The 25,064-nt window shown below is 40.1% G+C and overlaps 1 protein-coding gene across 1 annotated transcript in view; it reads right to left on the reverse strand.

Moving 5' to 3' along the window:
• The window catches only part of mvb12ba (multivesicular body subunit 12Ba), a 41,586-nt gene extending 19,550 nt beyond the window's left edge, over positions 1-22,036 (reverse strand). The window contains exons 1-4 of the mRNA XM_061876875.1: positions 21,812-22,036; positions 11,019-11,131; positions 1,535-1,642; positions 1,294-1,390 (exon numbers count right to left, since the gene is read on the reverse strand). Coding sequence (XP_061732859.1) covers positions 1,294-1,390; positions 1,535-1,642; positions 11,019-11,129 — 316 coding nt within the window. The 5' untranslated portion in view covers positions 11,130-11,131; positions 21,812-22,036. The remainder of the gene's footprint in view (positions 1-1,293; positions 1,391-1,534; positions 1,643-11,018; positions 11,132-21,811) is intronic.
• Between the last annotated feature and the right edge of the window lie 3,028 nt (positions 22,037-25,064).

A 25,064-nucleotide genomic window follows, 5' to 3' on the forward strand; every position in this document is an offset into this window, starting at 1 on the left:
GCCTGTAGTTGCCAGGCAGTGAGCCTGGCGACATCACCTTCAACACACCCTTGTTATCCATGCTGATGATCCATGCTGCTTTTTTCATACTCTAATCTTGTTCCAAGTAAGTTTTCTTAATTCATGCCATAGTTTGCAAGTTTTGTTTTACGTCCATAGTTTTGCCTTAGTGCAGGTTTTTGTTTTCATAGCCAAGTTTTGTACCTCCGCAGAGAGCGCCTATAGTTTGTTCCTTTTTTTCGAGTTAAGATTAAAAGATGTCATTACCTTTACACCATATCCGGTCCAGTCGATTTGCACCACGGGAACATAAACCACACCGTAGTCCACGTCATGACAAGGTCAAAATGACATTATTACCCAGGATGAATTTTGGCCAAAGTAGTACTTATTTGCTAATTTCAGACTATAAACATGTATTTTTACTACAACGAATATATTTTCCGATAGTGTTGAACATTCACTTGCTTCAAGGATATTATTAGCGATAAAAAAAAAGGCAACGGTAAGTGAGAATGATGGAAGAAGTACCAATTGGATTGTCCAACATTTTGAGAAATCATGATAGTGTAAAAACTGGGAATTTTCGGGGTTAAAATAATACAAAGTTTCATCGTCCTAATCAAGACAAATGTTTTAATGGTGAAATGGTTTAAATTTGCTGAAAAATGTGGGACCAGTTAGAAGAAAGAAAGGGCAAAAAGAAAAGAAAATAATGATTTACTGTAAAACCGGTAATTTTGGGGAACGTTTGTTGAATGAGTCCTGAAATGTTTTGACGCTTGAATGGGATTAATCGGATGAACGAGTATGGGAGTCGTATGGGAGTAAAGGCGGACAAAAAAACGCTACGGAAGAAAAATATTAAATAGTTGAAATTCGGTGTATAATTTAGGCATTCACAAAATTACACAAAAGGCTTAGCACCGTAGAAACTGGAAGTAGCACTGAGCTATGCAGCGGGAAAATAGTTAATGTATTGTTGCATGTTAATGTTCCAGCTATAGCTACACGAGAAAAAAACATAATTTTCAATTAACCAGTTGACGTGCGTGTTTAAGCGCCACTGAATGACAAATGCGATTGGTGAAAATGACCCTGATTGGCCAAAATTTGTGGAATAACTGCAGGCTTTGAACAAAGTTGCAAAGCCGCGCATAATTCACAGGGACCAGTTGAATTTATGTGAATTGGTGAGATCACAACATCCTGGAGGGACCGATTATGATTTAACACATTTATTTGGTAGTACAAATTACTCACAACACAAGCTGGTACAAGTTGGTCACTTACGAGTGTCGACAGTCTCCTGGATTGGAATGAACCCTACAGGGAGGGTGTCCTTTATATCGATCAGCTTCATGTCAACAAGAACATTTCCTAAATGGCTCTGAAAAGCGGAATGGGATTGTGAATGGGGAAAAAAGAAAGGGTGCTTTTAAACAATAGTGGAATATGATTTGAAAGGAAAATCAACAAAGTGTTTAACAGCTTTGTTTCATGCATATTTGATCAGATTGAAGTTGTTATTTACATTTTCCTTAGAGAAGACCCTGGTAAAGCACAGGTACCGGGTCACCTTGGATTTGAAAAGTCCATCTTTCCACAGGTCAGCATCCAGGCCATCTGTTGTTGTTGAAACCTAGAAGAACATAGGATTAATTATGAATATGACATCAAAGGAGTACCATGCTATCTATGGCTTAATGCTTTCTATTTGCCACCTAAAAATATACGTGTGTGTGTGTTTGTTCTGGCAATGCTTACTTAATGGGGACATCGCTCTGTTTACACAGTCACCTTTAGGGGACCTTTGACAGTATGGGGACAACAAAACAGATCCCCTATAGAGAAACCTTTTTAAATGATAGTTAGATCCATTTGGACAGTAAAGAGTGACTGTTTAAAATGTTTGAGGGCCGAACCGGAAGCTCTCCAAAACCGGGAATGGCAAGTATTGAAGTTCTATGTGTACAACCGCATTACGGCCTACAAAAGGAGATTGCAGGTAAAATAGTAGATTAAGAGATAATCAGCAAGACTGGTTAAGTAGAAGAGTTTATGTTCTTTCTGTTCAATGTTGTTAAAAATAAAAAGTAAAAATAAAAGTTCAAATGAGTTTGTGTTTTATTTCTGTGGTTTAAGGCAGTGGTTCTCGACCTTTTTTCAGTGATGTACCTCCTGTGAACATTTTTTTAATTCAAGTACCACCTAATCAGAGCAAAGCATTTTTGGTTGAAAAAAAGAGATAAAGAAGTAAAATACAGCACTATGTCATCAGTTTCTGATTTATTAAATTGTATAACAGTGAAAAATATTGCTCATTTGTAGTGGTCTTTCTTGAACTATTTGGAAAAAAAGATATAAAAATAACTGTAAACTTGTTGAAAAAAAACTAGTGATTCAATTATAAATAAAGATTTCTACACATACGTAGAAGTAATCATCAACTTAAAGTGTCCTCTTTGGGGATTGTAATAGAGATCCATATGGATTCATGAACTTAATTCTTAACATTTCTTCACAAAAAAATAAATCTTTATCATCAATATTTATGCAACATGTCCACAAAAAAAAATCTAGCTGTCAACACTGAATATTGCATTGTTGCATTTCTTTTCACAGTTTATGAACTTAAATTCATATTTTGTTGAAGTATTATTCAATAAATATATTTATAAATTATTTTTGAATTATTGCTATTTTTAGAATATTTTCCAAAAATCTCACGTACCCCTTGGCATACCTTCAAGTACCCCAAGGGGTACGCATACCCCCTTTTGAGAACCACTGGTTTAAGGAAAGATAAGATAATACAGAAAAATTTGGGTTACTTTGTTTACGTGTTTCAAATATTGGTAAAAGAGAAAATTTGGTCCACATTCCAAATTATAACCAGTATGTGTGTGTGCGTGTGTGTTTAGCTATTGGCTGAAATATATTTTCTTGTCTTGTAGCTTGCGTATGCAACGTGTTTGGCCTTATGTACTCTCCCGCAGATTTTTACGTACATATCAAAAAAATATCTCGCTTTGCGTCAGTGTTTACTAATGATGACAAAGAAAAACAAGAAGGTAATGAAAACTTCCAACATCCTTGAGACATTATAAAGACAATTTCCATCAAAGACAAAATAAAAACTATTTTAATTTGGATACCTTTCTTTTGCAATCTCTTGCCCATGTTTCATATTTATTCTTTCCCTATGGCAGGGGTAGGCAACCAGCGGCTCCGAAGCCGCATGCAGCTTTTTGGTCACTCTGATGTGGCTCAGCTGCATAATCAACAACCCCCTTGATTATTTCGGGAGGTTTCCGGAGTTTGGTACCTCCCCCAGGAATCACTCGGGGGCCGGTCTTCAACCGGTCTACAATATTAAGTCCGTGGCGCGATGGCAATGCTTTTAACTTCCTCTTTAACATGTCGTCGCGCCCGCTTTTACACAATGCTATCTGCTTGTCGGCCGGTCGTATGCTAGACGCAGCTCTTGACAACTCACGCATGTACTTGCAAGGCATACTTGTTCAACAGCCATACAGGTTACACTGAGGGTTGTAATATAAACAACTTTCAACACTCTTACTAATATGCACCACACTGTGAACCCATACCATACAAGAATGACAAACACATTTCGGGAGAACATCCGCACTGTAAGATAACATAAACACAACAGTACAAATACCCAGAATCCCATGCATCCCTGACTCTTCCTGGCTACATTGGGCTGGTAAGCTATTTGTGCATATTGTAGAGGGCGTTAAAGGCAGCGCTTTCATTGCACTCCATTATTATTGTTGTTTGGATGAATATCATCAGATATTCGGGAGAATAGATACTTTGAAAATTCGGGAACCCCCGGAAATTATGGGAGGGTTGGCAAGTGTAATGCTTTTATTTATAAATGGTTAGTTTATATAGGCTAGTAAGGTACCTTACTAGCCTATATAAATCAACCATTTATAAATACACATCAGTACGCTAAATGAACCTTTTCAACATAAGTGTAATACTGTCAAGCGGCATTCATGTAAAACTCGCGGGCCGCACTAACATTAAATTTTCTCATTAAGGTGCGGGCCGTGTGTCTGAGACCCCTGGTTTATATATAGCACAAAGCAAAAAAAACAACAACTCTGTATGCAGTGTTATTTCATTTTGAATTTCAAAAGAGTTTTGCGGCTCCCATTGTTTTCTTTATTTTGTGAAACGGGTCAAAATGTCTCTTTCAGTGGTAAAGGTTGCCGACCCCTGCCCTATGGTATTTTTGATCAGTTATGGTGATTTCGTAATTAATAATTGAAAATTATTGAGGAAAAATATTTTTATGTACATATTATGAACAATATATGTAGTATGTTCTGATATTTGCTCGAATAAAGTTAGAAAAAAAAACTTTCATTGCTCAGACTATGACCACATCATTTCAAAGTTTTGCACAGCCCACCTTAGCAATTGTCACTCTCGGTTTTAAATCAATGTGCACATTAAAAGAGACTCATGTTTCAAAATGATTAGTTCTAGCTCTAACATTAAAGTGAGTGTCACTACCACTACTACACAGGAGAACGTGAGAAAGAGAATTGCAAGTACCGAAACATCAATTGTAGATGAGTGACAAGAGTCACTTTTTAATGTAATTCTACTGTAGAATAAACATGCTCAGGTGCTGAGAGCGATGCACAGAGTGAGACTTCTTGTATCCAGTTTGAAAGCCAGAGATGAAGTCGTAGCAATTTATTGATGATGGCAAAGTTATTACGTTCCTTTATGGTTTGATATATTGACTATCAGCCCAGGTCTACAATTGTAGTACATTTTTTATTCCCTCCGGACATCCAATTTAATGCTTTTATGACCTTTTTATCAAAATTCATGTAATACCCTTTAAAACTTTTTAATGACCAGTGAAAACAGAGTATAGCGGTTAACATGGTGCCAATGCAAGAGATAGAGGTTGCGAGTTAGTCTGAATTATTTAGCCCTTTAATGTGACCTATAACTTGTAGAACTCAATTGAAAAAATAACCCAAATTAAATCTTCTTTTAAGGGCAAAAATGACCAATAAAATAGAGGCACACGATAAATAACAGTGACAATAATCTTGCCAGTTTGAAGAATTACGACATCACAACGATGAATGCAACAACAATACTTTCTATTCTATTAAAAAATAGTTCCTATAGCTGATAAACTTTCATTGAGGTGAGATTACCTGCACTATGCTATAGTTGAGATAGGGGTGAGCAAATCAAGTGCTCTTTTTCTCTTACGTGCTGTAAGCCTGAGCTAATGTTTAACAAACATGGCGTTGATTGCGTGGGACTTCTTCACTGTTTCAGAGGAAGACATTTTGTGTGGTCTTTGCGGCAAAATTTCTGCAAACATTAGGAGTAGAGAAAAAAAAGAGCTTTAACGAGAGATGTTCCAATCAGGGATTTATGTTGCCGATTCTGATATCGAGCATGTATGAGTGAGATTAACCGATACCCATCACATGTACTGACTATAGATTTGTATATCACTGTGGTACATCTTCATATGGCTAGGTCTGCCTACTATTCTATGCAAAAATGCTCCAAATGTGTTAGATTGTAAAGACATTTCCTGTGCAGAGCCAATTTCAGATCAACCCATAAATTCAATTGATTGTATTCAGGTCTGGACTCAGGTCTCAGGTATGAGCACATCCAAAACCATCTTAGACATCTTCCTGTGCTGAAACCATTATTTCTGTGGTTTGAATGTTGGCATTGGGTCACAGTCAAGCTGAAACATAAAGTTCCTCTTTATCTTCATTTTTGAAACCTGAAGGTTTCCTGCCAGCGGAACCGACTGGTATTAGGACAGGTTCACAACTCACTCTACGTTGACTAACACCACTTCAGCTGAAATAAATCTGCCGCAAATCGTGACGCCACTGCTTCGCTGTAAGTGTGGTGTTCTTTTGGTGATCAGCTGTGTTGATTGTGTGCAGTAAAAACCTTGTAGGACTATGACCAAAAAGTTAAACATTGGACATGAACAATTTTCCCACGTGCGTTTGAAAGATTTAAAAAATCTAGCCGAGGTTAGACGTTTTTCTGTCTTGCCCCCATAGCCCATAAATACACAGATAAAGAAGTTGTGAGCTTGTTGTTACATGTACTAAACAGCCAGTTCTAGTCAAAAATTATTGCAGCTCCTTCGATGTTGTCTCTTGAATGTTGGCTTTTTTGCAGCCTCCTCTACTCATCTTGTAAGCACTTTTGGGACATCCAGCTCTTATGTGAAAAACCACAGCTTGTGTGGTGTGACTATAAAAATGTCAAAAAAAGACTACTAGTACGGCTGAACTTTTTGGAGGTGAAAAATAGACAGTTAAAACGTTGGCAGGTGTGTGCCGATTCACATATACGATGAGTTGGGGGCAATTGGTAAAGTCTGAACTTGAAATGTATTAATATATAAACTTCATGTGACGGTTAATGTAACAAAAATGATTATGATTATCACAGTATTGGTGAATGTGCTCAAAAAGTACTTATACACGCACTAAAATATTTTAACCAAGTTTTATTTAAAACAATTAGAATAAAATAGACGATATACTTTCTTAGCAGGAATTGTATGAGTGTATTTTAGTGATAAAAGAAAAACAAGTGCTTAAATCACGCAGATTTACTTCCTGCTGTAGACATCTTTGTGTCATATTCCTTTCAATTATAGATCTTCATATTTACCACTCTGTTCTAAGAGAACATCATTTGTACAGTGGGGCAAAAAAGTATTTAGTCAGCCACCGATTGTACAAGTTCTCCCACTTAAAATGATGACAGAGGTCTGTAATTTTCATCATAGGTACACTTCAACTGTGAGAGACAGAATGTGAAAAAAAAATCTAGGAATTCACATTGTAGGAATTTTAAAGAATTTATTTGTAAATTTTGGTGGAAAATAAGTATTTTTTGGTCACCCATTCAAAGCTCTCACTGACGGAAGGAGGTTTTGGCTCAAAATCTCACGATACATGGCCCCATTGATTCTTTCCTTAACACGGATCAATCGTCCTGTCCCCTTAGCAGAAAAACAGTCCCAAAGCATGATGTTTCCACCCCCATGCTTCACAGTAGGTATGGTGTTCTTGGGATGCAACTCAGTTCTCTTCTTCCTCCAAACACGATGAGTTGAGTTTATACCAAAAAGTTATATTTTGGTTTCATCTGACCACATGACATTCTCCCAATCCTCTGCTGTATCATCCATGTATCCATTTTGGTATAAACTCAACTCGTCGTGTTCGGAGGAGGAAGAATACTGAGTTGCATCCCAAGAACACCATACCCACTGTGAAGCATGGGGGTGCAAACATCATGCTTTGGGGCTGTTTTTCTGCAAAGGGGACAGGACGCTTGATCCGTGTTAAGGAAAGAATGAATGGGGCCATGTATCGTGAGATTTTGATCCAAATCCTCCTTCCATCAGTGAGAGCTTTGAATGATGACCTAATACTTATTTTCCACCATAATTTACAAATAATTTCTTTAAAATTCTTACAATGTGAATTCCTGGATTTTTTCCCCCCATTCTGTCTCTCACAGTTGAAGTGTACCTATGATGAAAATTACAGACCTCTGTCATCATTTTAAGTGGGAGAACTTGCACAATCGGTGGCTGACTAAATACTTTTTTGCCCCACTGTAGGTTCAATGTTCACAATGGAATATCTTAGTAGCTCACACAATCATGTGTGCATACAAGTTGTAATTGTGGTACGATCTTTTTCAATGGGGAACGACTTTAATGCATTTTGTTAGCATTTAAACAAGCTAACCGGCTATTAGTGGGCTAGCCTGCTTCTCTAGGAAAAGTGCTGTATCAATCATACTTGCCAACCTTGAGACATCCGAATTCGGGAGATGGGGGGCGGGGGCGGGGTTGAGGTGTAGAGAGCATACCCCTTCCCCTTCGAGCTGTCCTGGATGAAATTTAATTATTTTTTCCAATCATTTTGGAATTTGCAAGCGTATTTCTTCTTTGTACTCGTCGTCGCCATGTCTCTTCTTCGTTCTTCTGCCTCGTTTCCTTCTTGTTGTTTGTGCAGTGCACTGAGCTCTAAAAGCTGTAGATGTTATTGTAGCGTCCCGGAAGAGTTAGTGCTGCAAGGGGTTCTGGGTATTACTTCAGTTGTGTTTATGTTGTTTTAACCCATATTTAAAATACCCATTAAACACATGCATACAGTGCAAAGACTTTTATTTTGGAGGGTTACTTCCTGCCCCAAAATGGCGCTTGCTTCCTCTTAAGGAAGTGCTGCGAACTTCACCACGCTCTATCGTTTCTGCTGTGGCTGCGTGCTATGAGACGCGCTGGAAAAGAAACTCGCAAAATCTTCTCAACCTCACACTTTGCAAACTTCCTAATTAGGTGAGTCTTTTACCATGGCATAATCAACGGAATTCCAAAATCACAATCACGTGCCATGTCACCAATATCTGTTTAAGCATAGGCGCTAACCGCTGCTATTTTTCCATACAGCCAACATGTTCGATTAACAATCGGTATGTGCATGGTGTGTTGTTTTGCCCTCGATTACTCAGGTAATTACCTTTTATTTTCTTATGATCATCCAGCCGATTTATAGGCAACAATTTAGTCTAGCAAAGTGGCATAGGGCTTTGCGGTGCTAATATGCTTTAGCCACTTTGTGGATGCTTTTCCGAGTTTGTCTTCTTTACTACGCGCTCTTGATGGAACGCAGGTGTGTGTATTTGGTTTGTTGCGCAACACTTTAATTTAACTCTGCTTGATTGTTTATCAACTTTGAATGTTTGGACAAGTACTTGAATTTGAATCATGATTCATTGAGTTTCTAATAATGAGTATTATTATGAGACTAGTTTATATAAGTGCACTTGTTATTGAATTTGTAACTGATCCATGATTGAGTTTTATCACTTTGAATAAGAAATCATGATCTGTATTATTAGAAATGTATTACGAATGTTCATTTTTATTGGACTCATGATTGTATATTAATCAACATGGTTAATTATGTCATATCAATTGTATTATTAGGAATGTATTATGAATGTTCATTTTAATTGGATTCATGATTGTATATTAATCAACACGGTTAAATTATGTCATCAATTGGTTTATTAGTATAAAAAAAATTGTCATTCCGGACAATTGAATGATTATATTATGCATTCAAGTACATATATAATGTACTTTGCTAGTGAAGAGGAAACTAGGTTACTCACTTTGTTTTTTGGACTTTTAAGTCAGGATTTTTTTCCGGGAAGGAATACCCAGTGCCCCAAACAACCTGAGCTCCCTATCCATCTTCAAACTCAACTCAACAAAATGGCGAGCTAAACAAGTATGCACTAGGACAAGCATTTTTTTTCCTCCTCCGCTGCGAAACTATTGTTTTTTGAACTGAACTTTTGAACTGACGCAAAAGTCATTGCATTTTCTGTATCTTTTGAACTGAACTGTGGACTGGTTCAGAAAAGGAAGCAGGACTGTATCTTTTATTTTTGTTTTGGGCATTTTTTTTCATTTCTATTGTGTTATCTGTAGTATTTATGTTCTTGTGTCAATACATTTAATGCAGTCGAAACCAAGATAACTAGTTGTCGTCATCTTTCATACCTCAGGCTCCTAGACCAACCATCTTCTGTCACACAATTTACACTCTTAACCCGCCTAGCCCATGCTAACGTTACATTGTGTTATGGTGCGGATGTTCTCCTGAAATGTGTTTGTCATCCTTGTTTGGTGTGGGTTGAAAGTGTGGCGCATATTTGTAGCAGTGTTAAAGTTGTTTATACAGCCACCCTCAGTGTGACCTGTATGGCTGTTGACCAAGTATGGATTGCATTCACTTGTGTTTGTGTGGGTTTTTGAAATCAACGTTATCATTAAACAAGTTAAAAGATCATACAGCGTGTCAGCATTTCTTGACATTTTCGAGTAAAGACCATTTTTAAACCCATCCAACACTACATTATTATGTGACTGGGCCGGCACGCTGTTTTTATGGAGGAAAAGCGGACGCCTGGACAGCATGCGGCTGTTAGGGGTGAAGGTTTCAGGTGAGCGAGGAGGCGAAAAGCAGTGCCTTTAAGGCACGCCCCAATACTGTTGTCCGGGTGGAAATCGGGAGAAATTCGGGAGAATGGTTACCCCGGGAGATTTTTGGGAGGGGCACTGAAATTCGGGAGTCTCCCAGGAAAATCGGGAGGGTTGGCAAGTATGGTATCAATGGTCCGTGAGTTTATCAAAGTGGGGTTATCAATAATGGTTTTACTATAATTTAAATTTGAAACAGTAACACAAACCGTTGGAAGACTGGCCGCGATTTATCATTACATCCCTATTCTCAACACAGCTCATCCCCAGTTATGAGAGCGAGTGCACATTTGTGCAACCACACGATCTCAGTTGTTTGTTTTTAACTTACCTTCTCTAAAATATTACATGTTTTTAATTAAGTTGTAAACGTTATACGCAGGTCGCAATCTCTTGGTGTCTGCAGGACTGCTTGTCATAGATGGTGCCTTTGGATAAAACTTCTGTTTGTTTAGTGTGTTTTTATTTTCCTCACTTTGTGATTTAGAGGCAACGTTAGTACTGTGTCACATTTTAACACACTGCCTCTGTACTGTCCTTTATGTTGTGTCTTCAAATGATAGAAAAAAAAGATGTATTCAAGTTGCTAGTAACAATTCGCTGGCAGCATTTTTTTTTGCAGATTTGGTCTTTGTCTGATTTTTTCTCAAACAAATGAGTTCTTTTGACACCTATTGTTTTATGGGTTTTGTTAGTTTAGCTTCCAATGTACTCTGCATTTGTGCAATATTGACATTCGTACCCCTGCCAGCTCTCGCCCTAAAATTCTTACAAGTGACTTAAGTGCTGTTGCAAAGCAGCAGCTTTTGCGGTTAGCTGTTAATTAGCGGCAGCGCGGACGTTAAAATTAAGAGACTTTTTATATCCACAGTAAAAAGAGAAGTCAAAATATGCTCACAACGTCATAACCAGTTGGCGCCCGGCTCCTGGAAGCTACAACACCAACTCCAGTAATGGGGTCCATGGGCATCTCTGGCAACGCCTCAGAAAGGTCCCGGACCTCAGGCATCACTGTAAAGTTAAGCAACCAAAAAGACAGAAAATTATTTATTTTTGATATTTATTTTGATCCATGAAGTAAAATGTACAGGCGTTGTCAGGAGGTGGCTAATCGGGCTCAAGCCCTGGATGTTTTCTGAAAAGCCCCAAATACTAGGAGTGTAACGGTACGTGTATTTGTATTGAACCCTTTCGGTACGGGGTTTCGGTTTGGTGCGGAGGTGTACCGAACGAGTTTCAACACGGACATATTAAGTAGCGTAAACAATACTCAAAATGCCGGACATTTGAGGGCTCGGATAGACTGACCATACGTCCTCTTTTCACCGAACATGTCCTCTTTTGCGGGGCTGTCCGGGTGGAGTTTCTTAAATGCCTCAAATGTCCGGCATTTTGAGTTATGGTTGCGTATAATAACAATGTACGTTCAGGGTTAAGAAGGGGTTAAAAACAAAACAAATAGTGCACACAGCAGCAGCATTTGTGAGGGAGGGGCAGACAGCAAGAGAGTAATGATAAACGCACATGAGTCTCCAGGCTCTGCTTTTTATCCATTGATTTATCAGATTTAATTTTTTATTATCTATAACAGGGATGTCAAAAGTGTGCCCCGGAGGCCATTTGAGGCCCACAGCTAATGTTTAAAGGCCCACGGCACATTCTAAAAATACAATTAAAATAAACAAAAACATAACAAAAGTGAAATAAAAAAGCTTTATTAGTTGCATTTTTGACTAATAAAACAAAGCTGTTTTATTAATAATAAAGAATCAAAATCAATGTTATTATGAATTATTGACCTATCCAAGGTTCCGATTACTTCACATCAAATATTCCACTAAGAAAAATATTTTTGGCGGAAGATTTTGCAAATTTGGTCAATAAATAAGCAAAAATTATATATTTTGTTGTTTTCTTACTGTACCGAAAATGAACCGAACCGCGACCTCTTAACCGAGGTACGTACCGAACCGAAATTTTCATGTACCGTTACACCCTTACCAAATGAACATTTTATTTTGAGACCGTTACTATCTCAAAAGTAACATGCAATACCAGAATCCAAAAGAAGTGGCAGATGCGTAATGTCAGCTAAATATTGTCTTCCTGAGCCTGATCCCCTGATTTCCACGGGATGCGGAACGGCAGCAAAACGTAGCAACCACGGAATGGCACCGACATCTGCCGTCCGTCAATCCCCATCGGCGTTATGTTGCGGCTCCGTCATGCAGCGAAATAAAGAGATCTCGCGAATTTGCGCATAATCACGTGATAAATTAAACACGCGAAACATCTCAAGCTTTGCTGTCCATCAATACTTACAAACCAGCACGTCTGTGACGGCATAGACTTGACTTTACTTGTGGAAAAGACGACAGTTTTGCTGTGCAGAATGGCATCTTAATTTGTTTTGTAGCAAGCAACAACTTCCTTGCTTCCATATCAGCTGGTATTTGACATAGGCCCCCATGTAGCTGCCCAGGTTATGCCTGTATTCGCTTCTTATATTTTGGACTTCCAGAATCAGCATGTCCTCATCCATTTGTGTTAAAAATGTTAAATTACGTCCTAAAACAGGGGTGTCAAAAGTCATTTTGGATCGGGGGCCACAAGGAGAAATATCTACTCCCAAGTGGGCCGGAGTGGTAAAATCACGGCAAGATAACTTAAAAATTAAGACAACTTCAGATTGTTTTCTTTGTTTAAAAATAGAACAAGCACATCCTGAAAATGTACAAATCATAATGTTGTTGTTGTTTTTTTTTTTACACTAACATTCTATCTTTATTTTTCGTAATTTATATTTTCTGAACAAATGGCGTGATGTTCATCAGTCAACTCATTGGTGTTTATTTTTAATCTATTAAGAAAAATTACACTATGCTATTTATGTAGTTTGATCATTTTTTTCGACCGATGTACTAACATCACGTGGTTTATTTTGTACATCCATCTATCCATCCATTTTTCTACCGCTTATTCCCTTTTGGGGTCGCGGGGGGCGCTGGCGCCTATCTCAACTACAATCGGACGGAAGGCGGGGTACACCCTGGAGAAGTCGCCACCTCATCGCAGGGCCAACACAGATAGACAAGACAATATTCACACTCACATTCACACACTAGGGCCAATTTAGTGTTACCAATCAACCTATCCCCAGGTGCATGTCTTTGGAAGTGGGAGGAAGCCGGAGTACCCGGAGGGAACCTACGCATTCACGGGGAGGACATGCAAACTCCACACAGAAAGATCCCGAGCCTGGATTTGAACCCAGGACTGCAGGACCTTCGTATTGTGAGGCAGACGCACTAACCCCTCTACCACCGTGAAGCCCTTATTTTGTACATATGTAGCATTATCAACAAAGATACAAAAAATTGCTATTGCGACACCCAGTGGACACATTTATTCATTCCAAAAGTTCAGATACATTTTTAGACATGGCAAACTCATCCCGCGCGCTGGTTAAAACCCGTTTGCGGGCCTGATCCGGCCCTTGGGCCGTGGGTTTGACACACCTGTCCTAAAACCTTTGACAAGGTGACTTCATGTCCGTCCCTGTCCATTAGGATGTTTCAAAGTGTAAAATACAATCCGCCTTGAAGACGGGCTGTTTTGTTTTGAAAGAAAACCGGATGATTAGTTATGATCTGCCACCCGGATCATACATTATTTTGGTTTTTGAGTCCTTTTGTGTTTCTTGTTTGTTTTTGGACTCTTCCGATCCCTGGTTTCATATTTTTTCCACCTGCCACTTGTTTCTCGATGCGCACCTGTTTTCTGATTGCGGCCAGTATTTAAGCCTGCCTTCTCCCTTTGTTCAGGCTGGATCTTTTCTGTCACGCGGTGCACGCATAGTGATGCGCGAGTTGTCACCCCAAGATGCAAAATGGACCGATCGGACGAGAATTGCAGGTAAGAACTTGATTTAATGTACAAAAATAAAATACCACTGGTACAAAAAGGCAAAAGAAAGCGCACGGGAAGCTAACGCTAAACTTAGCAGTCAGTCAAGAGTCCAAAAATGACGTGCCGAAAGCACGAGAAGCTAAGGTGAAACTTAGCACAAGTATAGACATAGAAGATACCCACGTGAAAGTTGCCAATAGCAAACAAAATATCCAAGTGAACAAAGGGAGGAGGCAGGGTTAATTACTAGCCGCAATCAGGAAACAGGTGCGCGTCGAAAAACAAGTGGCAGGTGGAACAAATGTGAAACTATGGAGACAAGATAAATAAGGAAGTGCCAAACCAGGGATCGAAAGAGTCCAAAAACAAACAAGAAACACAAAAGGACTCAAAAACCAAAATAATGTATGATCCGGGCGGCGGATCATAACATGATTTATATTTATAAATATAGAAAGTTCTGCGTATATTTAGATAGATGGATAGATAGATACATAGATGGATAGATAGATGGATAGATTGATGTATAGTACTTTATTGATTCCTTCAGGAAAATTTAGCGCAGGGATGTGTAACGTCACCGTAGGGCTGGGCGATATATCACGTCTATCTGTGTTGGCCCTGCGATGAGGTGGCGACTTGCCCAGGGTGTAAACTGCCTTCTGCCAGAATGCAGCTGAGGTAGGCTCCAGCACACCCCGCGACCCCGAAAGGGACAAGCGGTAGAATATGGATGGATGGATATGTATATTAAATATGTGTTTGTGTGCGTGTGCATATATATATATATATATATATATATATATATATATATATATATATATATATATATATATTAGTTACCTTAAATGCAATTGGCTTTCGGTTACCGACCATAATTTTTTAGCTCAAAATGCCCCCGTGTCAAAAAGTTTTGACACCCCTGCATTAAAGCATTAATATGTGAGGTATCAATATATTATGTGATAAATCTATGTCCATTAGTGATTGATAAAATATTTTCTTCAGTGATAATCACATGCAGTAATGCGTAAACTTTGTACCCCGCCTTCCGCCCGAATGCAGCTGAGATAGGCTCCAGCATCCCCCCCGCGACCCCAAAAGGGACAAGCGGTAGTAAATGGATGGATGGAAGGTGAAACTACATAATCTCCCATGGCACACTAGTGTGCCGCGGCACATTGGTTGAAAAACACTGATTTAAACAATAAACAATACAATTATATAATCTGCTGAATGTGTAAGTTTACCCCCATTCAAAAACCAAAAACCTATCGCGGGTTTGTCTCTGTGCGATATAGACAGCAAGCGCACCTTCAAACATACGTCACACACTGTCATGTCATACGTCACATACGTATACGCCCTCGCAGCGCAGAGAGGTAGCAGCGTGGGTAACGTTAGCTGTGGTGCTAGCAGAGCCGTGCGAGTGGTAATACGAGAGAAAGAAGGTGCGAATGAAGGAAGGATTAATTCCCAAGAAAAACTTGAGGGGGCCCATCGTCTGGCGGCGGTTTGACTTCATGTGGGAATATGTCGAAGAGACAACCATAATTTGTCAAGTGTGTGCCAAAAGCGTTGCTACAAAAAGTAGCAATTCTGCTAATATGTAGCATCATTTGAAGAAGTCACCTGCTAGAGAATGAAGAGTGCGTACTCCGCATGTCCACATCTCCATTCGGTGCCACACACCCACACCATCAAAATGCCGAGGCAAACATTTCCAGATCAACACCGTATGAAAAAAATAGTCAACAACAGAAATTAATAACGTCCGGAGTAACCTACCACAGAGCGAAGGACGAACACTATTTGATTTATTATATGCAGCTCATTTTCATTTGACATTTAAAATGTCTCTGACAATCTTGCACTTTCTGTTTTGGAAAGCTTACCAAGTCCAAGTCCACGGTTCTCGCCCGAAAAAGGGTGGAGTGCCATCTACGGGTTGGGGAGGAGATTTTGCCCCAAGTGGAAGAGTTCAAGTACCCCGGATTCTTGGTCACAAATGGGTGTAGAGTGGATCGTGAGATCGACAGGCGGATCGGTGCGGCATCTTCAGTAATGCGGACGCTGTATTGATCCGTTGTGGTAAAAGATGAGCTGAGCCGGAAGGAAAAGCTCTCAATTTACCGGTCGATCTACGTTCCCATCCTCACCTATGGTCATGAGCTTTGGGTTATGACCGAAAGGACAAGATCACGGGTACAAGCGGCCGAAGTGAGTTTCCTCCGCCGGGCGGCGGGTCTCTCCTTTAGAGATAGGGTGAGAAGCTCTGCCATCCGGGAGGAACTCAAAGTAAAGGCGCTGCTCCTACACATTGAGAGTAGCCAGATGAGGTCGTTCAGGCATCTGGTCAGGATGCCACCCTAACGCCTCCGTAGGGAGGTGTTTCGGGCACGTCCGATCGGTAGGAGGCCACGGGGAAGACCCAGGACACGTTGGGAAGACTATCTCTCCCGGCTGGCCTGGGAACGCCTTGGGATCCCCCGAGAGGAGCTGGATGAAGTGGCTGGGGAGAGGGAAGTCTTGGCTTCCCTGTTTAGGCTGCTGCCCCCACGACCCGACCTCGGATAACGGATGGATGGATGAATGTTTGTGCCATTGCTTAATAACTGTTTAATAAATAAGGTTTTGGTCAATTGATTTCCCTCTCTGAATGAAAGTTTAAAGGCCTACTGAAACCCACTACTACCGACCACGCAGTCTGATAGTTTATATATCAATGATGAAATATTAACATTGCAACACATGCCAATACGGCCGGTTTAGTTTACTAAATTGCAATTTTAAATTTCCCGCGGAGTGTCCTGTTGAAAACGTCGCGTGCGTTTGACGTCCCGGGTTGTAGCGGATATTACTTTGCAGCCCGATCCAAGCTATAAGTAGTCTGCTTTAATCGCATAATTACACAGTATTCTGGACATCTGTGTTGCTGAATCTTTTGCAATTTGTTCAATTAATAATGAAGTCAAAGTAGAAAGATGGAAGTGGGAAAATATTAGCCTTTGGCCACACAAACACAGCCGGTGTTTCCTTGTTTAAAATTCCCAAAGGTGAACCTTTACTATGGTACAGAGCGGTCAAGCGAACATGGATCCCAACCACATGTCAACCGGCAGGTTTCGGTGAGAAAATTGTGGTAACAAGTTGGGTCTTACCGTAGTTATGAGCGGAGTTTGCGTCCTCCTGCAGCAGCTGCGGACTATTACCTCCTCCCACCTGAGACGGTCACCACACCGACTTTGAGGTACTATATAATCTCATTAGAACACTAGTAACACAATAAGCAGATAAGGGATTTTCCAGAATTATCCTAGTAAATGTGTCTAATAACATCTGAATCGCTCTCACTGCCCTCGCCTTTTTTTTTTTTGTACTTTTTTTTTTTTTTCCTTTTTTTTTTTTCCTAGTCCTTCATTTTCAATATCCTCATCCACGAATCTTTAATCCTCGCTCAAATTAATAGGGAAATTGTCGCTTTCTCGGTCCGAATCGCTCTGGGTGACAGTGGCTAAGGTTATAAACAATGTGAGAATATGAAGAGCTCTACAACCAGTGACATCATGCGTACATCGTCTGCTCCTTCCGCTAAAGGCAAGGCTTTTTTATTAGCAACCAAAAGTTGCGAACTTTAAAACCTACTGAAATCTCATTTCAGTAGGCCTTTAAAGGCCTACTAAAATTAGTTTTTCTTATTTAAACGGGGATAGCAGGTCCATTCTATGTGTCATACTTCATCATTTCGCAATATTGCCATATTTTTGCTGAAAGGATTTAATAGAGAACATCGACATTAAAGTTCGCAACTTTTGGTCGCTAATAAAAAAGCCTTCCCTTTAGCGGAAGTAGCAGACTATGACGTCACCGGTGTGAGGGCTCCTCACATCCTCACATTGTTTATAATGGGAGCCTCCAACAAAAAGAGGTATTAGGACAGAGAAAACGACAATTTCCCCATTAATTTGAGCGAGGATGAAAGATTTGTGGCTGAGGATATTTATAGTAAAGGACTAGAAGAAAAAAAAAGAAAAAAATAAAGTTAAAAAAAAAAGAAAAGCCAGTCGCATTGTGAGCGATTCTGATGTTTTTAGACACATTTACTAGGATAATTCTGGGAAATCCCTTAACTTTCTATTGTGTTGCTAGTGTTTTAATGAGTTAAATAGTACCTGATAGTCGGAGGGGTGTGTCTGAGGGAAGTCACGGCAGCTACATGGACGGCGCAAACTCCACAGATCTGCGGTAAGAGGCGACTTTTTACCAGAATTTTCTCACCGAAACCTGCTGGTTGACATGTGGTCGGGATCCATGTTGGCTTGACCGCGCTCTGATTTATAGTGAAGTTTCACCTCCAGAAATTTTAGACAAGGAATCACCGTGTGTTTGTGTGGCTAAAGGCTAAAGCTTCCCAACTCCATCTTTCTTCTGTGACTTCTCCAATATTAATTGAACAAATTGCAAGAGATTCAGCAACACAGATGTCCAGAATACGGTGTAATTATGTGGTTAAAGCAGACGACTTTTAATTGTGTGTGTACGCAGCGTTCATACTTCCTAAAAACCCGTGACGTCTTGCGTACACATCATCATTACACGACGTTTCGAAGACGAAACTCCCGGGAAATTTAAAATTGCAATTTAGTAAACTAAACCGGCCGTATTGGCATGTGTTGCAATGTTAATATTTCATCATTGATATATAAACTATCAGACTGCGTGGTCGGTAGTAGTGGGTTTCAATAGGCGTTTAATAATGGAGACTATAAAGAACAATGCTGTTGGTGGAAAGCGGTGTATTGGAGCTGTCTTTAGCACCGAGACACAGCCGGTGTTTCTTTGTTTGTTGTGAAGCAGAGCGGTCAAGCGAACATGATTTCTCTACGTCAACCAGCATGTTTTTGGATGGGGAAATTGTGATATATATCTTACTGAAGACATCAGTGGATTATTCGTCGTCCTTCTGTCAAAAAAGGCAGCTGTGAGCTTGTCTCCTCGGCTTCTCTCTGAGACACTGCGTGTTCACCGCAGACATCCGACCTTAAGGTATGTCTTTACAATCTTTAAAATCTCGCTAAAACACTATTAAAACAATAAGCAGATAAGGGATCTTCCAGAGTTATCCTAGTAAATGTGTCTAATTACATCTGAATTGCTCACACTGCCGCCGTCGCTTTTTTTTCTTCTTTTTCTAGTCCTTCACTATCAATATCCTAATTCACGGATCTTTCATCCTCGCTCAAATTAATGGGGAAATTGTCACTTTCTCGGTCCGAATTGCTCTTGCTGCTGGTGGCTCCCATTACAAACAGTGTGAATATGTGTGGAGCCCTACAACTCGTGACGTCACACGCACATCCTCTGCTACTTCCGGTAAAGGCAGGGCTTTTCTATTAGCGACCAAAAGTTGCGAACTTTATCGTCGATGTTCTCTACTAAATCCTTTCAGCAAAAATATGGCAATATCGCGAAATGATCAAGTATGACACATAGAATGGACCTGCTATCCCCGTTTTAATAAGAAAATCTGATTTCAGTAGGCCTCCTACTGAAACCCACTACCACCGACCACGCAGTCTGATAGTTTATATGTCAATGATGAAATATTAACATTGAAACACATGCCAATACGGCCTTTTTAGTTTACTAAATTGCAATTTTAAATTTACCGGGAGTTTTTTCTTGAAAACATTGCGTAATGATAACGTGTACGCTTGACGTCACTGGCTGTTAGGAATATGAGCGCTGCACACACACACACAGGTAAAAGTCGTCTGCTTTAACGGCATAATTACACAGTATTTTGAAGATTTGTGTTGTTGAGTCTTTTGCAATTTGTTCAGTTAATATTGGAGGAGTCAAAGTAGAAAGATGGAGTTGGGAAGCTTTAGCCTTTAGCCACACAAACACATGGTGATTCCTTCTTCAAAATTCACGGAGGTGAAACTTTACTATGGATCAGAGCGGAGATGGATCCCAACCGAATGTCAACCAGCAGGTTTCGGTGAGAAATTTGTGGTTAAAAAGTTGTTTCTTACCGGATATCAGCTGAGCTTGTGCCGCCCATACAGCTGCTGTCAACTTCCCTGAGACACGTATACTGCGCGTCAACACCCGGCCGTGGACGTACACTTCCGACTTTCAGGTACTGTTAAACTCACTAAAACACTAGCAACACAATAGAACAGGGATAGGGAACCTATGACTCTAGAGCCGGATGTGGCTCTTTTGATGACTGCATCTGGCTCTCGGATAAATCTGAGCTAACACTGCTTAACACAGTAAGTAATGACTAATTCCACTTGTAATCAAAGTGTTAAAAATAACGTTCAAAATATTAAACATGCTCATACATTTGAATTCATCCATCCTTTTTTCTACCGCACTTTATTTTATTTTTTTTTAGGGCTTGCCCTCCTGGGGTTTCTTCAGACCACCAAGCACCGACATGAAAGCCTGTTTCAGGGTTACGATATTTTTTTATTTTTCAATAAGTCTCTCAGTTGCTTTCCAGCAATTGTCTTTTTCTCTTTCGTTCTCGCTCGCACTCTGGCTCCAGCTCCAACCCTGTCTCTCCTCCTGGCTGCTGCTTATAACAGAGCGACAGGTGATTAGATAACAAGGCCCAAGTGGGTTGTCTACACACCTGTCGCTGATTTCGAGGCCGGTCCTGGCACGCCCCGCTTGGCTGCAGGTAGGAAGGCCACGCCCCCTCCACAGTTCAGAATATCAATGTTATTACAAAGACTAAGAGACCTATTATACTCTAGTAATGCTGGTCTTACTTAAAAATGCACACGCTTCGGTGTGCTCAGTGTTGAAAAAAAATTATATGGCTCTTACGGAAATACATTTTAAAATATTCGGATTCTTGGCTCTCTCAGCCAAAAAGGTTCCCGACCCCTGCAATAGAAGGACAAGGGATTTCTCAGAATTATCCTAGTAAATGTCTCTAAAAACATATGAATCCGTCTCAATTCAATCGCGTTTTTTTTTCTTTCTAGTCCGTCGCTATCAATATCCTCAAACACGAATCTTTCATCCTCGCTCAAATTAATGGGGAAATTGTCGTTTTCTCGGTCCGGATTGCTTTTTTTGTTGGAGGCTCCCATTAAAATCAATGTGAATATGTGAGGAGCCATCAACATGTGACGTCATTGTCTGCGACTTCCGGTAGAGGCAGGGCTTTTCTCTTAGCACCGAAAGTTGCAAACTTTATCGTGGATGTTCTCTACTAAATCCTTTTAGCATAAATATGGCAATATCGCGAAATGATCAAGTATGACACATAGAATGGACCTGCTATCCCCGTTTAAATAAGAAAATCTTATTTAAGTAGGCCTTTAAAGCATTTATTACCGCTTATTCCCTTTGGGGTCGCTGGTGCCTATCTCAGCTACAATCGGGCAGAAGGCAGTGTACACCCTGGACAAGTCGCTACTTCGTCACAGGGCGTATTAAAGCATTAGTATGTTTATTGTTAAGCCCTACTTTACGGGCTTATTGACGGTTTGAGTCCGACTTCAGTGAGTTACTAGCAGGCTACCAAGACTGCTAACTAGCCCGACTGTACTGCGTCAAACAACGGGCCCTATATGCCTTAAAGCTACTGTTGGCAGCACTAGTTAGGACAGGTTAATTTGTAGAATGTAAATAATGTCCCTAAAAACGTAAATACGAAGTTGGCCTCTGAAAATATGAGTTTTTACGCCGCTTTCCATCAGTAACCATACTAGTCGAGTTCAAGCGCGTGTAGCATTATTAGCACGTTAGCTCACTTACCGTTATCGGCCAACCAATAGAAGTAAAGTAGTGTTTGTCGTCTTCCTCGCGTTACACGCCCATGTCTGGCAATGACTTCCAGAAGACGCAACCTCTCGTTCTTGTGGTCTTCAACGCACCGATTATTTGCATGTACCTACATAATTCGGATGGGATGCTAGGAAGATGAGGGGGAATTCGTAAACAAACGAGTGATGTGTCGCTCGTGAACAAACATTCTCTTTAGAGTCGGTTCTTTTCCATTCACGACCGGCTCTTGTTTTCCATCGCTTTTTTTTTTTACCAGTTACACACACAAAAACACACAGTTAAAGGGTTTATTTCACTATTTTCAATTTACATTTCGGAGAACTATTCATGTAGACGAGTGAATAAAAAAAATAAAAGTACAAACCCCGTTTCCATATGAGTTGGGAAATTGTTAGATGTAAATATAAATGGAATACAATGATGTTCAAACTCATAAACTTTATTTTTTTTTGCAAATAATAATTAACTTAGAATTTCATTGCTGCAACGCGTGCCAAAGTAGTTGGGAAAGGGTATGTTCACCACTGTGTTACATCACCTTTTCTTTTAACAACACTCAATATAACATTTGGGAACTGAAGAAACTAATTGTTGAAGCTTTGAAAGTGGAATTCTTAACTATTCTTGCTAGATGTACAGCTTAAGTTGTTCAACAGTCCGGGGTCTTTCTGTCGTATTTTACGCTTCATAATGCGCCACACTTTTTCGATGGGAGACAGGCCTGGACTGCAGGCGGGCCAGGAAAGCACCCGCACTCTTTTTTTACGAAGCTACGCTGTTGTAACACTTGTTTTGCTGAAATAAGTAGGGGCGTTCATGATAACATTGCTTGGATGACAACATATGTTGCTCCAAAACCTGTATGGACTATTAAGCATTAATGGTGCCTTCACAGATGTGTAAGTTACCCATGCTTTGGGCAGATGCTGGCTTTTGAACTTTGCGCCTATAACAATCCGGATGGTTATTTTCCTCTTTGTTCTGGAGGACACCACATCCTCTGTTTCCAAATATAATTTGAAATGTGGACTCGTCAGACCATAGAACACTTTTCCAATTTGCATCAGTCCATCTTAGATGAGCTCAGGCCCAGCGAAGCCGGCGGCGTTCTTTGGTGTTGTTGATAAATGGGTTTTGCTTTGCATAGTAGAGTTTTGACTTGCACTTACAGATGTAGCAACCAACTGTAGTTACTGACAGTGGTTTTATGAAGTGTTCCTGAGCCCATGTGGTGATATCCTTTACACACTGATGTCGGTTTTTGATGCAGTACTGCCTGAGGGATCAGAGGTCCGTAATATAATCACTTACGTACAGTAATTTCTCCAGATTCTCTGAACCTTTTGATGATTTTACGGAGCGTAGATGGTAAAATCCATAAATTTCTTTCAATAGCTTGTTGAGAAATGTTGTTCTAAAACTGTTTGACAATTTGCCTACAAATTGGTGACCCTCACCCCATCCTTGTTTGTGAATTACTTAGCATTTCATGGAAGCTACTTTTATACCCAATCATGGCACCCACCTGTTCCCAATTACCCTGCACACCTGTGGGATGTTCCAAATAAGTGTTTGAGTATTTCTCAACTTTATCAGCATTTATTGCCACCTTTCCCGACTTCTTTGTCACGTGTTGCTGGCATCAAATTCTAAAGTAAATGATTATTTGCAAAATGTTTATCAGTTTGAACATCAAATATGTTGTCTTTGTAGCATATTCAACTGAATATGGGTTGAAAATGATTTGCAAATCATTGTATTCCGTTTATATTTACATCTAACACAATTTCCCAACTCATATGGAAACGGGGTTTGTAGTATATATACATAGTAGGGCAGCACGGTGGAACAGGGATTAGTCCACCTGCCTCACAATACAAAGGTCCTGAGCAACGTTCCCTCTAAGGCAGTGGTCCCCAACCACCGGTCCGCGGCCCGATTGGCACCGGGCCGCAGAATAATTTTTTTAAATTTATTTTTTATTAAATCAACACAAAAAACACAAGATACACTTACAATTAGTGCACCAACCCTAAAAACCTCACTTTTTCATGACAAAAAAAATGTATTAAAAAAGAAAATTATCCCCCCACCCCCAGCGGGGCAAATTATCAAGCGTTGACCGGTCCGCAGGTACGAAAAGGTTAGGGACCACTGCTCTAAAGTACGCGCCTGTGCAATTGCACACTGCTCACGTGTCCTCTGCGCACGGCAAATCTAGGCCGCGCACAAAATCGAATAACAAGATAAGTGCATAACAGTGTGCACGTCTGCCGTCGCTCACATGTGCGCCACTGAATGCTCAAGGAGTTTTGGCGTTTGCTCACACATATGAAAAATTGGAGGGAAAATTGTTCCTGAGTAGTCAGGGTTCAATCCCGGGCTCGGAATATTTCTGTGCGGAGTTTGCATGTTCTCCCCGTGACTGCGTGGGTTCCCTCCGGGTACTCCGGCTTCCTCCCACCTCCAAAAACATGCACCTGGGGATAGGTTGAATGGCAACATTTAATATCATCTACAAAACCCGAAACCAGTGAAGTTGGCAGGTTGTGTAAATTGTAAATAAAAAGAGAATATATTGTTTTATAAATCCTTTTCAACCTATATTCAATTGAATAGACTGCAAAAACAAGGTTCCTTGACTTTAGTAATGGAAAACTTTGATATTTTTGAAAACATTAGCTCATTTGTAATTTGATGCCTGCAACGTGTTTCAAAAAAGCTGGCACAAGTGGCAAAAAAGACTAAGAAAGTTGAGGAATGCTCATCAAACACTTATTTTGAACATCCCACAAGTGAACAGGCAAATTGGGAACAGGTGGGTGTTATGATTGGGTATAAAAACAGTTTCCATGAAATGCTCAGTCATTCACAAACAAGGATGGGGCGAGGGTCATTACTTTGTGAACAAATGCGTGAGAAAATTGTCCAACAGTTTAAGAACAACATTTCTCAAAAAGCTATTGCAAGGAATTTAGGGATTTCATCATCTACAGTCCGTAGTATTATCAAAAGGTTCAGAGAATCTGGAGAAATCACTGCACGTAAGCGATTATATTACGGACCTTTGATCACTCAGGCGGTACTGCATCAAAAACCAACATCAGTGTGTAAAGGATATCACCACATGGGCTCAGGAACACTTCAGAAAATCAATGCCAGTAACCGCAGTTCATCGCTACGTCTGTAAGTGCAAGTTGAAACTCTATTATGCAAAGCGAAA

This window comes from Nerophis ophidion, linkage group LG17, assembly GCF_033978795.1.
Source record: "Nerophis ophidion isolate RoL-2023_Sa linkage group LG17, RoL_Noph_v1.0, whole genome shotgun sequence".
In the NCBI taxonomy this organism is placed as follows: Eukaryota; Metazoa; Chordata; class Actinopteri; order Syngnathiformes; family Syngnathidae; genus Nerophis; species Nerophis ophidion.